This window comes from Fulmarus glacialis, unplaced genomic scaffold, assembly GCF_000690835.1.
Source record: "Fulmarus glacialis isolate BGI_N327 unplaced genomic scaffold, ASM69083v1 scaffold19162, whole genome shotgun sequence".
Taxonomy (NCBI): domain Eukaryota; kingdom Metazoa; phylum Chordata; class Aves; order Procellariiformes; family Procellariidae; genus Fulmarus; species Fulmarus glacialis.
In genome coordinates this window covers 37,246-55,317 of record NW_009197521.1, presented here as the reverse complement: position 1 = coordinate 55,317, position 18,072 = coordinate 37,246, and the positions used below count along the sequence as shown (strand labels likewise).

Sequence of the window (18,072 nt, the reverse complement as noted above, 5' to 3'; positions counted from 1 at the left end):
CTCCCTGTCCCTGTCTTCCAGCTCAGGGGAATATGTACCATTCTTCAAAGTTGAAAATAAAGTTGAAAAAATGAGAGAGCATTGCATTGAAATTCAGGCAAGGCGGGGTGAGACCAGTTTAAATGTAGCAGATTTTAATGAGAAAATACATATACTATTGCTTGAGTGTTTTGCAAAAGATTCACTTACCATACAAGGCCATTTTCATGTACAACTTCTCCAAACGGTATGGGAGATCCTCTATAGTAGCAGGGGCATTCATTAGCAGGCACACATTTGCCACTCTCATCCATGTAGGTTCCATTTACGCAGGTGCAGCCATCAACTGGGACAAACTTAATGTTGCATGTGACATCAGGCTCACTAATAGACCGACAAGTGGGTTGACAGGAAGAGATGATATAGCTGTAGCTTAGGGATTTGGGACATGAGGTGGTGTATTTTGCTTGAAAGAGGAAAATAGAACAGGTTTGTTAATTCCAGATGGTAATTTCTGGTGGGAAAAAAGAAACCATACGCAGTAGAAATAACATGTAAACAATACTGTACACCTCTGCCTATGTTGCATCTTTCATGTAAATGTATTTCTGAATACTTCCAGAGTTAGACCTGAAAAGTTACTGTACATGTGGAATAAGTGATGTATGCAAAGAAGAAAATATTTTTTCAAATGAAATTTTGGGAAGAAACCTCCATTTGGTGCTGCCATTCATTGCCAAGACTTCTAAACCTTTTGAAGTACAAGACAAGGTGTGTCCCTGAATGTCTCCTGGTATGCTGAAAACAGACCTACTGGATCACTGGAACCCAGCATGCAGCTTCAGAGACCTTTCATTAGCAAGTGTTCTAGTTAGTATTACTTAGTCTAATATGTCACATTTTCTCTACAATAGCTTGTGATACATAAAGCTGTAGTGAAGTTCAAAGAAGTTGCACAGAAGCAGGTGGAGGCACTTCCATAACAGCAGTCTCTTTCCTAAGCAAGCTATATCTCCCATCTATTCATATTCACTGTTGCTCACAATGGATTGATTCTAAAGGAACAGCAGAGAATTATTTCTGGGAGTGCACTTAACAAAATCCCTTCCTCAACACTTACTATATTTGTCTAGAAATCAATATAAAATAATCTTTGATCAGCATTTTTTATTGATGTGTGTTCTTAGGAAAGGGTTAAGAGTACTTACAGCAGACATCAGTCCTCCATCCACGCAGCTGGATTCCTTTTGCAGCACAAGCTCTCACATAGGAAGACAGGGCTGCACACAGGCAGTCCTCACTATTTTCACAGTTACATGTGTCAAACATGCAGTTCTAAGAATGCAAAGAAAAATAAAGTCTCAACACTGGTAATATTGTCAATCTAAAAAAAATGAACTTCATCTTTCTGGTCTTATGCACTAATCCTTCTTCAGATATGCTCACTCATAGACAACACTAACATAGCTTTATCACTTTCCAACCTTTGGCTAAGTTTCCTGGCAGGGGAGAATGAAGGTAATGGAAATTCAGTCAACGTCTGCAGTTATTATTGGGAAATAGTGGTCTCAAAGTCTGTTATACATTTAACAGCTTCATGTTCCTCTGAACCATATTTACAAATATGCTGCACAATAGCATACAAAGCTCTATTCACAGTACGCAGTCTGGACACATCATTTCACCAGCGTCCATACCTGGATGATTCATAGTGAGAGCAAAGATTGGCAACACATTGATAGCAGAACAATGATAATTAGCTAATGGGCTTTCTGTGCCAACTAGTTATTAATGAGATACGAGGCTGATGAGACAACAATTCACTGATATTCAAACAAGCATTTGACATGCCTTTACATACAATTCCTCCTATATATGTATATGCATACAGGAGTAAATAGCTGCCTTTTCATTTGCAAGCAAGTCAGGATCTTAAAGCCAGGACTGGCAATTGAAATAAGGTAATGTTACAACACAAACACATGTTGAAAGAAGCAAGTGCTGCAGCACAGAAATGAAAATACAGGTATTGCGTAAGACAAGAGATATCTCTGGAACAGTCCTTTTCTGGTAGCTAGTTGTAATTATCCTATTTCTATTGTTTCTAAAGGGAAAAACAGTCTAACAAAGTACCGTGTGGTAAACAGAGGGATTCACTGCATAGTGACAGTCAGCAAAAGGTCCTTTGCTGTCAGTTAGTAGTCCACACCAATGCTGAGCATATTTTTCTGTGAAGAGAACAAACAATAGAAATGCACATTACTCTTTGTATTTCATTTGTCACAAAAACACACTGCCCAGGTCTATGAAGCCAGTTCTGAAATTACATCAAATCTCTCCTTCTCCTGCCTTTTTTTCACTCAGTTTGTGGGCTAAGGTTCCTAAAACCAAAGAAGAGGACTTGTTGAAGGGGATGAATAAAAGATTTCCAAAGATACTCCTACTACCCACTCCTCTGACACCAAGTTGTCAGCTTAGACATCCTCTCTGTTTTCAATGACCATACAGTTTCTTTCAGCTATGTTTCTACGACTCTGCCTTTACTTTGTAACTTATCCCTAGTGCTTTCATTTTGAACATTTGTTTCTGATTTCAGATGTATGTTTTTACCAACTATATAAGTCTTTATTCTCTTTTGTTTGTTTCCAATGGATGTTTTTTCCTTAGGGATGAGCAAAAAAACCCTAGAAAAAATTCTAAGAAGCACGAACCGTTATCAATGCTGAGTGCACAAGGGTTCTCAAAACTGCGCTGGATATTCGGGCATGAAGCCTGGGTTCTCCATGTATTAGCAAATGCTGTTGCTGTTCCTTCAATTATTCCACTTATGGCCTTGAAGTCATCAGTTTGGATATTATTGAAATTTCCACAGAGACCTGTTGGAAACCAGTGAAAGGTTTATACTGCTCATACTAGACAAAAGACATTAAGCAAGATGTTCTTATATTTCATTCACTTACCGCAGGTCTGGTTTTTGAAAACAGGATCCAGTCGCACAAATACTTGCATGATGGGTATGATTTGGATTTCAAGGTGGACGCCAAAGTTTGTCTGCACGATGATGAAGAATGATGAAGGTCTGAACACGGTGACATTAGCTACAGATGAAAAACAGAATGATCACTTTCTGAATGAGGTCGAATGCTGGAAACAGTGCATCATTATACTATTCTTCCTGAATTTCTATCGCAATTGTTGCAAATTCTGTGGTGAAATAAAGCCAATCTTTATGAAAATGAATCAGAAGTATAAATCAAAATTTACAGTTCAGAATTTGCTTGTAGCTACCAAGTTGTTAACTTTATTTGCTGTCTCAACATTAAGCAGTTGGAGGTTACTCTTTCCAAAAGAATAAGAAGGAAAAACTGTATGGCACTGAGCATTAAAAAGAATACTTCTATTTTTGTTTCTAAGCTTGTGCAGCATACATTGGAGCTTTCACTCTGCTGGAGAGGGAAACTAAGCAGATCTGGAGTCCAGAGATATTGCATAGAATCATTAGTTATTGAGACAGAGAGCAAAAATCAAATTTTCTGTCTGAGGAAGTGTGAGCACAGGGGTGGTAAGTTAAAAAAAAAAAAAAAGAAGAGGTAGAAGAGGTAAACAAATGTCTTCTGTGTTCAATTTTGGGCAGTGAGAAGGCAGTAAACCTTACAGTGATCAAATCAGGAGAGTGTAAATGTTGTTTGCTTCTGTTTGAACTCTTGCCTATGCTTGTACTGTCTCCCATTTCTTTATGCCACTAAACTTCCCATTTCTACTGCAAAAGCACTTGTGTGACTCAGGAAATATCCCAAAGAGAACTGAGGTGTGAACATGCAAGTTCTGAACAACTCACAGTCCTTTTATCTTCCATACTTTAAGAAAATGAACAGGTGTGGAGTTGAAGTTCTGAGCTTATTGCTCATGGACTGTTAGAGAAAAAAATACCTGCTGAGATGGGCAGCTGGGTGTAGATTGAGTTCACGAACACACCACCATCAGGTTTGACCTCGATGAGCTGATAAGGAAGAGAAACAAGAGGCAAATGTGTGAAGGATAACTATAGTCCAAAGAATAATAATGGTGATGACTCCAGTTACATTAATTAAAAAGATATAAAATAAAAAAGGTAGTTTTTTGTGATTTCACCTCCTCCCTCTTTCCACTTTGTACACTTTACTAATTTTCCGTGCCATGAAAGAATTATTTTTAAAGAGACTTTCTCAACTCCTTAGGGAATTACATCATCTTGGTTTCTTTGAACACATCTTTGTGATGAATTACATCCCTTACTGTTGTACATGTAGTTTCTAATCTAAAAGCTCATGATTTTTCCATCTAATTGGCAGAGAAAATAGCTTTTTTCTGCTTTGTGAGTACAAATGTTTTTCTTAATGAACTTCAACAAAGCCAAATTTACAGCCGATCTGATTTCCATAACAAAATCAATTTCTTTTCACTTGATTAAAAATAACGTGCTTGTTGCATGTGCTGACCATTTGAGAGAGAAATGCAGTTCCCTGACTGATTAAGGCCTCGCTTCTTTGCTCCCCATATTTTTAACAGTTGTTTCCCAGGCTTATTTTGCATTCTTACAGTTTGTCCTTTATTCATGTTGAGGGTCACTGTCTTTAAACATGTCTCAGTGTCTGTTCGGCCACATTTGCGTAGTTCTACCAGGATGGTGAATGTTTCATCCTTACAGTGCTGAAAGAAAACGCCAACAATTATTTCATGAAAGGTTAATTACAGAAGCTTTCTATGTAAAATTTTCTCTCAACTCTGAAAAAACATTTCTGTTTCTGGAGAATATCCAGACTCTCCCAAATCCCAGGCCTTCTTTGGCCTAAAATTCAGTTTTGCCTTTTGCAATGATTAGGAACAATGAGAGAATTAGAATCTGGTTTTGCATTTTATTGATGATATCCATATTTGGAGTTTTTATTCACGCCCACTTCCAATGTTTTGATTCAATTCTAGTGTATCTCTCATCTTTCTGTAGCAGGTATCAATGCTAGACAAAAATTTCAGATAAAACATTTTTCAGGAGAACAGGAACATAGAATTTTTTTTTTACTGAATTGTGCAGATGGGGAAAAAGCAAAGCAAAGAGCAAACAGAAGCAGCCCCTAAAAGATCAAAACATTTCACTTGCACATTGCTGTAATTAAGTATTTTTATTATAATTAACTTTTAATTTTTCTATTTGTTTTGACTTATTTTTAAATCTGTTTAAAAATGTTCAAAACCTAAATGAAATGTTTCCATTGACTTGAACTGATTTTCTGTATTTGAACTTCCCAGAAATGAAATAAAAATATTAGTCTTATAAATTAAAAAAAAATTTTTTTTTCAGAACTGTTAGTGTAATTTTTCAGACTTGTACCATTTGGCCCGATACCATATAATACAGTAACATGGCAAAAATTATGCAACTCAGTAAGAAAGCTGGATTAATCACACTGAAGAATGTAGACCAAGCAAGTTCTTAAAAAAGGCAATGCTCTTCAGCAATTACTACGCCACAGAATTGGAAATTCCCCAGTAAACACCATATGCTGTTGCATGACATCCTAATAGTTAACTGATGATTGTCATTTGAATGGCAGCATATGTTCTAGTAAACATCTGGCTAAGTGAGAGGCAATTTAACGTCTATATGTCAAAAGAGGTAAGTTTCAAAAGCGTTGATTGAGATCACCTTTTCTTTCTATAAACGCATAAGGCATTATGACCTAGTAATACCTGATTCCCACCTTAGAAAGGACATAAATGCAGTCTCCATGGTGATCGTAGTGTTTTTTATCATACGTGGAAATGTGCGAACCTCCCTCTACTGAACATGTTCCTGGGCATGACATGTCTTGGCAGCTCCACCGGCCTCCATTACAGGTACTGGAAGAGAGAGAATAAAGTTAGCTGAAATCAGTAACAGTGGTCCAGAGTAAAAGGAATTACAGTGACATTAGGTTCAGCTATTTTGCTACTGTTTTTCCCTTCAAGCTGTAATTTGACACACAGTAAATCTAGGTTTAAGACTTTCCAAAACATTGTGAACATATGTAAAAGGAATGACTCTGGTACGCATTCACTTTGCTTATTTAATTATTTTCCTTTCTTTGAACAGGTGAACTCTCCAGCAACAGGTATTGGATGAGTAATTACTTGTTTTTTGCAGCTAACATAAAGCACAATGACAAATTAAAATCTCTTCTGTTTTCTTATACCAATGTATCAGAAACTAACAGAAATGTAACTCCACGTCTACTCCTGAGGCAGAGTGTATCTGTTTTCTAGGGTGATGTGGTAGTGCACAGGTACAGGATCAATAATTGTGAAATCGAGGTTGTATTGTGTCATCCAGAGAAAATAAATATGTGCAAATACATATACGACTGCAACTTCATTCCCCTTAGAGAAGTCCAAATGTTTGAACAAAATAAACAAAGAGGAGGCATTTTAATTGAATGGTGAGAAATCTAAACATTGTAAATCCTTGCTTTGATCACCCTGAGATAGAGTGCAAAGCTAGTTAAGGCTATTGCTAAATAAACCAAAGAATGTTCTTTAGGGATATTTTGGAACTGCAGTGGTCAGTTAAATACACATATCAATTACCAATGATGCAATTGCATATAATAAACCATTAAACTCATTAAATATGTAAGAGGAAATAGTAAGTTAAAAAGGTAACAAAGGTTACCAGGAATGGCACTGCTCTGAAAAAGAAGTTCCTGTAGCATAAGTGTTGCCATTGTAAATACAGGAGCACTGCTGATGGGGAATGCAGCCAGAATTGTTGATGTCATCAAATACAGTCCCTAGATTAAAAAAAAGACAAAACCTTGATCAATTAAACAGGCATTTCCTATACACCATTTTTGTTTGTTACAAATTCTAAATATCATCTTAGAGACAGATCTGCAGCTGTTGTGAATGGACATACTTATGTCCATTCTATGTACTAGAACTATGCCAATTTGCACAGTGAAGGATTCAACCTTTGTATTCTTAAATTCCACCTGTTTTGAAAGAGGGACTTATTGTAGCACAGGTGGCTTGTTGAGAGACTGGTCTTGATCTGTTTGTTGTTCTGCTTTCCAGCTTTCTGAATATTGCACATGTATTGGCAATTAATTCAGATATCTTTTCTCAGCTGAGACATGACAAATGCTTGTCACTTGCAGCTGTGAAAAATGCAAATACAGAAGGCTTAAACCCCATGGAACCTGCTCAAATCCTACAGGTAAGCTGTTGATGTTTGAGATCAGAGATATGAGTACACAAGAACTTGCCTGAGGGGCAGAAACAACCATCCATACAGTGTTCTTCACAAAACTGAGATCGTTCAGGATTGGTGCATGTGTCAGCACAGGGGGAGCTGCACTCCTGGTACTGCATGTTGTAAGGACACTTCTTGGCTGAAATTTTAAAGGAGGAGAGAATTTTTTTCAGTCAAAAGTATTTCTAGTTCACTGTATGTGAAAATATTCATATTCATTTAAGTTTTTCAGCTAGATGTAAAGCCACACTAAACTGCAGGTCCACTGCCAGCTCTCAAAATGTGCAAATGTAGTCACCTAGATCCATATTTTACAGTTGAGATATGCTTTCCATGACTGTCTGGTGCTGAACTGGCTCAATGACTGGGGATTTCTGGGGACAGCAAGATAATGACTCCACAAAGTCAGCAAGGCCTGTGTTTCTACTGAAGGCACCCTTCTCTTGAACACCTGTATTACTAGTGAAATGTAAGACTTAAGTTTCTAAAGCTTTAGTATATTTGCATTTTTCAGATAGCATTGGAGCGGCAAATAGTACCTCATGGGGCTTTTTTTGGAGGAAATGCTGGTGACAGTATCAACAGCTACACCCCATAATCTAGTATGTGTTTAATTCAGTGCAAATCTCTATGAAGACTACAGTGGTGCAAACTCCTCACTACCAAGCAAGAGGAGATAAATAAGTGCTTAACCAGCCAAACACCTGTGAAGACCCAATCAGTTAATAATTGAGAATAAAAAATGCTGTAGCCACCATGAGAACAGGAGAGAAACAAGAATACAAGCAAACAAGTACGCCTCATTCTTTCTCCTTGTTTCTCCTTTATTTTCCTACTTTACTGTCCCAGTCAATTAAATAACACTTTGACTCCATGTATCCATGTAAATGTTTGATAGTGTTTAATCCAGTTTGCATCAAAACCCTTAGCTCTTTTGCTGAAGTCTTCATGCTGGAACTTGTACATCAGAACCCTCTGGAGAATACAATCTTGAATGGCCTGTAATTTCTCATGCATCCTCAGCATCATTTGAGAGCTGCTTGTTTGTTAGTCACCAAGCATAAAGTAACGTTATCCCCAGTGATACTTACGGCACAGTTTTGAGGTTCTCCAGTTCAGAGGATGCCCACCAGCGTGAGCACACTGCCGGGAGTATTCAGCAAAGGTGTCACAGATGCATGAAGCGTTTTTAGACTCTTCAGAGCGGCACAAGTCATCTTGGCAAGCCATAATGTACTCTCTAACATCAACTAGGTCATTACACTCTGCAAATGCAGAGCTGGTCAATGTCTTCTGGCATATGTCCTTGGGAGAGAAAAGAAAAAAAACAACTTCCAGAAAATAGAAAGGAGCAATCTTTTGGTATTGTTACTTTGTATAATTATTCTTTGACAGAATCTTACATCCCTTTTCAAGTTGCTGTTGCCCGAGGGCTTTTCCTGTTGGCCCGTCTGGAGCTGTAGAAAGGTACAGATAAATTTGAAAGAAAAAAGAATAGTCAAAAGATCCTTACAGAATTATCAGTGCAATTATCTGGCGGCGTAGAAGTGGTGTCTTCACAGTGTTCTGTTGGCCCATCCATTTTCTGCATATTCCCAAACTGCAAGGCCGTCATCTTAATATCTGTACAAAAGAAGTTTAATAATGAAGGTTGAGGGTTTTTTTTCAGTGCAACTTCCTGTTATCTTTTTCTCCACTCAAGAATTCTGCTCAAGACTGGCCAAGGCAGCTAGTTCCCTTAAGTCTTGAAATTTGATCATCATCCCTTCCAAAGGAAGAACTACATCACTGTCTCAATTTACTTTGCACAGCACCATGGAAAAAGTAAACATTAGAAAACAATTCTCAGCCTATTACACCTAGATGCAAACTAAGATTTTTACCAGAAAAATAACAAACTATTTTCAGATTATATTGAGCCCATGCAGGGAAGAGAGAAAAGAATCAAAACAGGGATTTGGACAATGGAGACTGCTGTGAGACAAGGTTTAGGAAAAAGCTAACAGGGAATAGATAAAATGATGAAGATAAGATCTTATAAAGATTATGCAATTCAGCAGGCAAATGTGGATATACCAATTTTAAGATAGAAATGAAACAATAAATGTACTGACTAGACAATACAATTGCCTTTTGTTTTATTGAATATATTTCTGTATTTATTTATGTTATTAGTGAAAATCTGGCTCATTTTTATGGGGTTAGCTGATTAGGTAAATAAAACCATGGCATACAAGAACTATGCAATCAGTTGTTAGCACCAGTACTATATTTATTCTTAAAGTATTATATCACATTATCTGATCTCTGTACTACATATTTTTCAACTGAGATTGAATCATATCTTCTAGGTAAATCATTTAACAGGATAGGAAAGAGGAATGCTGATGATGTTAGAGTTAAAAGAATACAAAAAAAGCATGTTGGAGACTCCAGAAACCAATTTTTACTATTTACAAAACTTACTGTTTGAATAGAACTCATTGTAAACTGGAAAGCCATTGAAGTCCCCACAAAGTCCACAAGTCTGATTGCCATATTTCTCATTCAGTTCCAGCTAAAACAATGGACAGTAAGTTGATAGAAGTCAGTATAAACATTCTAAAATATATTCAAGACCACTCAAAACACCTGCACCTGCTGCCTTTAAGTATATTTCATCAGATCTGTGTAATTTTATTTAGCAATCTAATTCAAACCTGGGGGATAGAATGAAGAGTTGGCTTGGATTTGATTTGAGTCCAAGCTATTGATGCTATTGATGCAAACTTAAATTTTCTTTGTAATATCTATATTGCTCTCAGCCTCTTTCTCTCTATTCATTCTTTAGAAAGAAAACCAAATCCACAGCAAAAATGAAGTCCTAAGGGAGTGAAATTCTGCTAGAAAATGATATTTGAAGGGGTAAGTAGGCCCTATAACAATGCCAATATGTTAATGATATAATGAAAGTGATTTATCACCCTATTTTAAGCAGACATCTGCTATCCACTAGAAGTAAATCCATGTAATTTTCTTTAGCGCTACCTGAATGCAAACCTGTGTTTATTAAGAAAGAATTGCTCAACAGTATGAGATGCGAAGGCAATAGTAATCCCCTAAACACATAGGGACTGGCCTAATCAAAGATTAGCTCTGCTCTCTGAAGGTATAGACAGGTCCAGGAGCAGTTCTTACCAGCATACTGTCATCTTCATTCCACATTAAGACAATACCCATTTTGCTGGCAACTTTCACATAAATGCTGCTTTTCTCTATTGTAATTCCAGATTGGCTGTATGGCAGTTGAACTCTGGGAAAAGGCAGAAAGTTAGTTAGGTATTTTCTGATCCAGATGTTTGATAAAGAGCTAAAAAAAAAGGCTTGTGGTATCCAGCATCTGTAAGGATTCTAAAATAATGCAGTTGTGTGGAAAGAAAAGTGATTAAAAAATAAGATGGTCCAACGTCATCAAATATGGATCTGAATTTGGATCCAATCTCTCAGAATTTTTCATCCAAATTTTATTTTTGAGGTAATCTTTAAGGGAAGGATTTAATGTGAAAGGAATTAATAGCAAATTATTCATAATTTATGTTCGGTAAAATTGTCAGATTTATTGAAGAACACATAATTTTTCCCCCCAAATACACTAAAGTACTTGGCAAGTTTGAAAAAAAGGTCTGTGGTTACCAAACAAGTGTTATGAATAAACTTACCTGTTGCTGTCAATCATGACAACATCCTTTGTTAGTTCAACAGCTACGCCTTCAAGTTTCATGATGATACGGTTGATTGTTGGAGCATTTTCCACCACTATGCGCCTAATTTGGATGTTGAAATCCTCATAGGGAGTGTTGCAATGGGATGCAAAAACATAATTACAGAGCCCAGGGAAGGAGAATATGTCTCCATCAAAGGTCTTGAAGTGGAAGTTGCCCCATGTGCTGCACACGCGGCCATTGTGAGCAGGATTGGAAGCTGTGAATTAAAACTAGCTGTAAAAAAATGACTTAAAATTCCCAGCTTTAACATGGTGAAAATCAACTTGTCCAAAGCTTCATTTTGTCATTGAATAGTTTTTGCCTGCCTACCTTCATTTGTTATTTTCTGTCCATCTATCCATTATAAAAATGTGTATTCGTTCTTCAATCATCTTATACCTGTTACTCATCTTATATATCCCTACAAATGGTTATAGTTATGTTCAGCTAGAGTTTTATTAGTTGTCCACATTTCAGCTAAGATAACAGTTCAACATTGTTTCTTAACCACCCCCTTTCTCCTCTTAGTAATCCATGACTTCCTTTACCAGTGCCTTTCCCTATTTGTAACAGATTCCTCTGTCTACATCCCCTAAAACAGAAAACTTATTTTTAACTATTATTAAAATAATTATCAATTATTATTAATTATTATTAATTTCCTCTACTTACATGTTATTACTGGATTTGCTAACATTGGCTGGATGATGTTCACCTTAGATGAAACTGTAGCAAAAGCTAGCAAAGAGAAAGAAAGAAAACAAAAACTGGTATAACAATACCAAAATTTGCACCTAAAATTGACCTAGAAAGGACTAGAAAGTTAATATGCCAGATCCAATGAAACAATGTTAAGCCTGTTTTGTTTTACACAGGCTATGGATCAGGTTAAAAGTGCGTACTAATATTCAAATACAAGATAGTTAAATCATAAGAAATTGCTGTCAATTGTGATGATCCGCATTTTCTACCTTTTAATTTTGACCCTTTTATGAAACTCTGTATTGTGTTAGGAGAGGCAGAAATTCACAGCTCTACATATTGGAGTGCTTCAGACATACTGAACAATACAAAGGGTTAAGCTGTTACTGTAAGATTAGCCTGTTACTGGTGCAAAAGCACAGCTGCCTTCTCATCACACCTCCTCTTTCTAAGGAGGGAATAAAAACTTCAATTATCTGCTTTGCTCTCTGTTTAATATTTTTCTGTTAAGGGGCTGAAAACCCTTAGAAATGACCACAAATCCATTGTACTGGATCATCACAAATCATTATATGGTAAAAATCAATGAAGTTGGGTTGCCACCTTGATTTCCCAACATCAGCTGCTGACTTTACAGCTTGCAAAAGTGGTCTCATTTCCTTGATATAAGGAACCAAACATCCTGCATGTATATTCCACTTTGATTTTATATATACATATTCATGCACATATGCATACAGCCTCTACAAACACACACCTGTTTTCTTAGTTACCTGTTATTATACAAATATAACCATACTGTGTGTATTTAGTAATTGGTATCTAATAAAGATATTACTATTCTTATATAGAAAGAGGCTTGTTAATACACATTTATCTTTATTTGACATTACCAGCAATATGCTAAGGAGGTTTTTTAGGCATTTTTATTATTTAGTAGAGATGTAGCAAATAAATACACATACAAATACACAGTATAAACGAACGTACTGTTTTGTTTCTGCTGAACAACCTCAGTGTAGTTGCTTCCTGTTTCCTGTTGGGTTTCAGTCTGGGCTCCTGTGAAGAAATTGTAAAAATCGTATTAAGTACTGTGTCCTGTATCTGGACTTCTAAAGCAAAGCATTTAGACAGGATCAAAGGATTCAGATACATCTCTGCAAGACAAAGGGGAGAGTCCTTTATCACATCAGAAAAAATGAAACAGGCCCCCAAAAAAGGTAAAATATAATTATAGAAAGAGACTCTCTGTTACAAATACACAGAGTTTGAAATCCAAATAACATTTCATGTATATCTGCTTTCTTTGTTTCCCTTAAAACTCACTACAAGGGACTGGATCACAGCTCTTATTTCACTGCTGCACTAAATCTCACTAATATGTGAAACAATTACAGGAAGAATTCACAAAATGTAAAAGAGTCATTTATTAAAATTGCTGTGTAGTAGCTAGGTAATAATAAGAAAAGGCACCGAACTGGTTAAAAGAAACAAGAGACTTAGGACTTGGTCCAGTAATGGCTGCAGATACTTATATGCCAGTTTCTTTAATGCCTAAGCATAGGGCCTTTTCTTCTGGAGCAAATCTAAAGCCTCAATCAGGGATCTAGATTTGCTTTAGAGCTGGATGCAAGAAGGTACCTCTGAGTGATAATACAAGGGCCCATAGCCTGAGCAGTAACCCAGGAGAAGTAACCAAAGAACAAGGTTTCCTGGTTCCCCTATTCTCACTCAGATAGTTCAAACTCATATCTTCTCTGCAGAAAACCTTAAGCATCATACTGTAAGTCTGTTTGACCAAGGGTTCTTGCTACCCCACCTGAAGCTGAGACATGGTGCCGAAAACAGTGGGACAGCGACAAAGGGGGAAAAAATAGGCCATGATCGTGTGACCACATGATTAGGGCACTCAGCTACATCAAAACTGTCTTTCTCTTGTGCCTTGCTTCAAGGATTATTTTTGTACCTCCAGTTAAATGGTTACTGTATCAACTACACGAACTGTCTTCCAGACGAGTTCTCCTTCTCTCTGTCATGACTCCATAAGTTTTTTGATTTATTTCCATGCATGGCCCAGCAATACCATACCAGAGGAGGTATTGGCAAAGACTTTTGAGAGAGGACAAATATTGACCTGAACAACTTCATGCGTAGAAAAAAACTGACCCTGAGCTCCTACGCTGGTGCTCTAAGCTCTTGTCTTTTATAAGTGAATATGGCAGGCATTTCCTGTAAAAGAAAAATGGCTACAACTTTATTTTGTAAAGGACTGAATCCTGTCAGCATGTGATTACCGTGCTTGGAACACGTTGACTAACACGTACCTATAACCTGCCAGGTCTAAATCCTCAAAGGATTTAGGTGATGAAAGGACTAATATCTGAATCCTGATCAGGATTATATGAATGAGCACTCTAGGTGTCTAGAGAATTTCTCAGTCAAAGAGGAACTGTCTATGTAATTTAGTCCTAGATTAAGCCCCCTTTTTCCTTATAGAATAGGTGGGAAGAGTTCACTGACTCAGAACTGGATCCATAACACCCATCTCACTGAACAGGGAGCCACATCGGTAGAAAAGGGGGAAATGCTGAAGTCAGGGGTGTGCCATAAACCCCAGTCCCCTTTGGTGCTTACATTCCTTGCTGAGCATTTCCTCCACTTAAGAATCTCAGCCCAGATACCTCCATGAAAGCTGGACAACTACCTTTGCCTTAAAAATAACTGGATCAGGAGCACCTTTTCTTTTTTTATTATTTTTCTAATGTAACTTCTGGCTGTGCCCATCATGTAAGTAGATTGAGTACTTGATCCCAGAGCTGAAGGATGCCTGTCTGAAAGGATTCAAGCCCCCAGTCCCAAAGAGGTCCCCAAGAGACTGCTGGCTTTGGAGGAGAGAGTTCTGGGCAGCCTCACCGTATCTAGAAGTTGCTGCAGTGCCTGCCGTTTCTTTCAGACCTAAGTTTTTAATTCTTTTCTCATGTAACTTTACGCGTGACCACTACGATGTACAAAGAAGTAACTTAGAACAGAGTTTAACCATTTTCCATTTCCTGTTAGTCTTTCAGTATCACAGATAATATCATTAGGTAAATGCATTCATATCGTTATAATTGATACTGATCAGCTGAGACAAACACCTCTGTAAGTCTTAAAAATAGGCCAGAATTTGCTCTCACCCAAAACATCTATAGGAATCCCAGCAGGTGTGGAATCATAGATTGTTTGTTTGTTCTAGCATGAGAACCTTTGTAACAGGACAAAATAGTATATACATGTATTCTGGTCTGTTAATTTTTCTCAAGGAAACAGCAGGGGCTTTTGTTTACTTAGCAAATACATCATTCCCAAGAAAATTCTATCTGCATTGGTTTATTTAGCAATTGCACAATGCCACATTGTTGACCATTATAAAAATAAGTGTCTCTCAGTTGTAAGAATAGTCAAGATAATTTACTATTTGATAATTTGGGAACTGACCTATTTATTAAGAATATTTCTGGATGCACCTTGCTAGGTCTGTATCCAGCTGCCAATCCACATATGCAATTATCGTTACAATCAATTTATAAAAGTTAGTATTGGACCCAAAATATAAAGTCAGGCACAGAATGTTTGTGGAGATAGCATGGGATTGGGCGAATATTCTTTAGTCACTCAGGACATCTGAAAATATTTTCCACAGAGTTTGATTCAAATAAAGAGGAGTTTGCTGGACACTGTCTAACCAGTACTCATTTTCCAAAGCAGTTTATCAGATTAGCACTACACAGTACAAATAACTTTCTTGTTCAATGAATGGCTGCAGATGCTTTTGACCGACATTGTGTAACTCTAAACGTAAGCCTATACTCTAAGTGACTGCTGTATTTTGTGCTTAAATCAACTTGCCAGTATTTTAGTGTTTATTAAACAAGCTATAAAGTAGTCTAAAATTATATTTCCACTTGTCAATGTTTTGAAAATGATATGCAAGATAAATTTACATAGGCAATCTGAAGATTTAAAAATGTTAGCTGACAGGGCAGTAAGTTCCGTATATGAATGGGACTGACTTAGCGAGCTTGTACTCGTGCAAGTAATTTCAATTTAAGCGGTCCCATTGACTTAATAGGGCTACTCATATTAATAAAAACTGTCAAGACCAGCCGTGATGGATATAATATTGACAGGAGAAAAAAACCCATGCAGAATGATGGATTGCATGTGTCAGATAAATCTCCCAGTCTGTCTCACACTCAATATCAGTAATTTATATAAATATTTTGCATAGCGTATTATCAATGCACAATTAGTTACTGAAAATCATCGCCGCATGAATATTCCCTTCTAGTCTCTTTTGCAAAAGAAGTTGCAAGAAATCTTGAGGAATCTGGTATTAGCTCCTGGTAGGTGACAAGATATGGAAAAGATTGACCAGTGGTCTGATCTAGCAACTGGAAAATGTAGTGTTTTAAATTTCATAAAAACCATAACATTCATAATCAATCCTAATAAAAAATGCAACAGGAATAAAATGTTTTTGTAAGGCGTAAGCGGTACTGGAAAACTGACATTTTAAGACATGAATAATGGTTCTTTTTGATTTGATCTTCAAGGCTACCTTCCAAAAGTAGTTATATGCAGTAGTTTGAGGCAATATTAAATTAAATCAGTCCAGTAAATAGACAGACATTAAATATTTAATGAAAATCGGAAAAAAAAAAAAGATATAAAGTAATCTTGTTTAAATGCAACCAGCTGTCAAGTGAAACAATAAAATGAGTATAGTTGTTTAAAATATATTACTAATCTAACCAGAATATTTTTTCTTTTCCCAATAAGAAAGAAAGATTCTTACCTATCTGATGGATACAGAAAATTGCTAACAGGAAAGCCCGTTCTGGTACCCATATCCCCCTGCCAAACCCCATCTTGAGTGGAGTCTGGCACAAGGATGTTGGGTCCAAAGTTGGTCAGGAGGAGTAGTTCACCTGTGCTCTGTCAGTCTTATATACTAGGTGACTTTGGCTTCAGTCCCAGATTGATTCAGAGAGTCTAGAAAGGTGGGGCTTGGGGGATTTTAGCAAATGAACAGGTAAACAGAGGATGCTCTTCCTTCCTCAGCAACTGGCCAATGGTATTTGCATTTTGGGAGGAGTATATACGTATACGTACATATATTTTGTTAAGGTTCAGTCTAATAAAGAAACATAACATGACTGCGAATAAAACACAACTCCTCTTCCGCAAATAACAGGTCCTGGAACAAATTTAATTTGGTGTTTCTTTACAGTTATGCAGATGGCATGCAGGTAACTATTCTAAGTTTTTTCAGTACTGTAACTGATGCCAGGCAGCTCCTTGGCAAAAAACCCCTCTGATTTCTGAAGTCTAAGGACGTGTGGAGTATTTCATATGTGGGGACCCAGCATCAGGAAGTCACTCCGTGCCACTTGGGACAGCTAATCTTCTTGTAAAAAGAACAGACTAATAACCTTGAAGGGTCCTGTACTATCACACGGTCACATTGAGTGTATGCCATGGAAACCCTTCTGTGTGGCACTGACAAGCATTAGGCACCTGAACATTAAGCCGGCTTCACCTAGACTGTATCCTACATTTATTAGAGATGAGCTTAAATCTTGAAATCTACTTCTGAATTCTCTGCATAATCTGATTTTGCCTTCTTGTAGAAAATACCAGGAGTAATTTCAGGCAGTCAGACAGCCTTACACCAGCTTTGTAGGAGGAAAAAAAATGTTAGATTGATTATGGCCTGCGACCATGATCACATTGTTTCAGCATTATTCCTGTGTAATTCTATTCACGTCCATGGAGATATGAGGACTACAAACTAGAGAAACGGGGAACGAATCAGGCCTATAAGGCTTGCCAGTAAATGTTTAATGTTTTTTTCTGGACATTGTTTTTTTGCAGTTCTACTGGATTATAATTTCAAAAGCAGGAATTAATGTATACTTCCATAAACATAGACACTATTGCTACTTCGTGTCACTTTATCCTTTTTTAGCTTGGCATCGGAGACAGGTAGGATGAGTTGCTCTGGGCAGATTTCTGTCTCTTTCCAAGGTCAATAGACCTTACTTTAATATGGTAAAAGGTGGACAAAAATGTTCGAAGTTAGTGAAACCATTCTTTCAAAACTGCTAGGTTTGGCAAAAACGATACACAGTCCAGCACTTGATATACATGTAACATTTGCCCTCATCTTCATCTTCAGCCTCCTGCCAAAAAGCTGGTGGATCCAAAAAGCTTCATCATAAGAAATGGAATGAGAGCTGCTGCTCAGTGGGGGATTTAGCAAGAGGCACCTGGGAGATACAATTGGGGTGGAGGAGCCACAGGAGCAAAAGGAGCAAAAAAAAAAGAAGTGTACTAGGAGGT

The 18,072-nt window shown here is 37.2% G+C and overlaps 1 protein-coding gene across 1 annotated transcript; it reads right to left on the bottom strand.

Annotated features, from left to right (window-relative positions):
• Positions 1-189: 189 nt before the first annotated feature.
• On the bottom strand, positions 190-16,598 carry LOC104072055 (mucin-5AC-like; the record flags this gene model as incomplete). The annotated part of the gene is made up of 18 exons (XM_009572582.1): positions 16,526-16,598; positions 12,679-12,747; positions 11,659-11,724; positions 10,942-11,203; positions 10,421-10,535; positions 9,710-9,800; positions 8,757-8,866; positions 8,335-8,548; positions 7,257-7,382; positions 6,665-6,782; positions 5,718-5,856; positions 4,558-4,668; positions 3,910-3,979; positions 2,940-3,077; positions 2,691-2,855; positions 2,113-2,207; positions 1,188-1,314; positions 190-445 (listed from the first exon to the last, which is right to left on the bottom strand). Coding segments are annotated over exons 1-18 (2,345 nt in total), but the record flags the coding sequence as incomplete, so codon positions are not given.
• Positions 16,599-18,072: the final 1,474 nt, after the last annotated feature.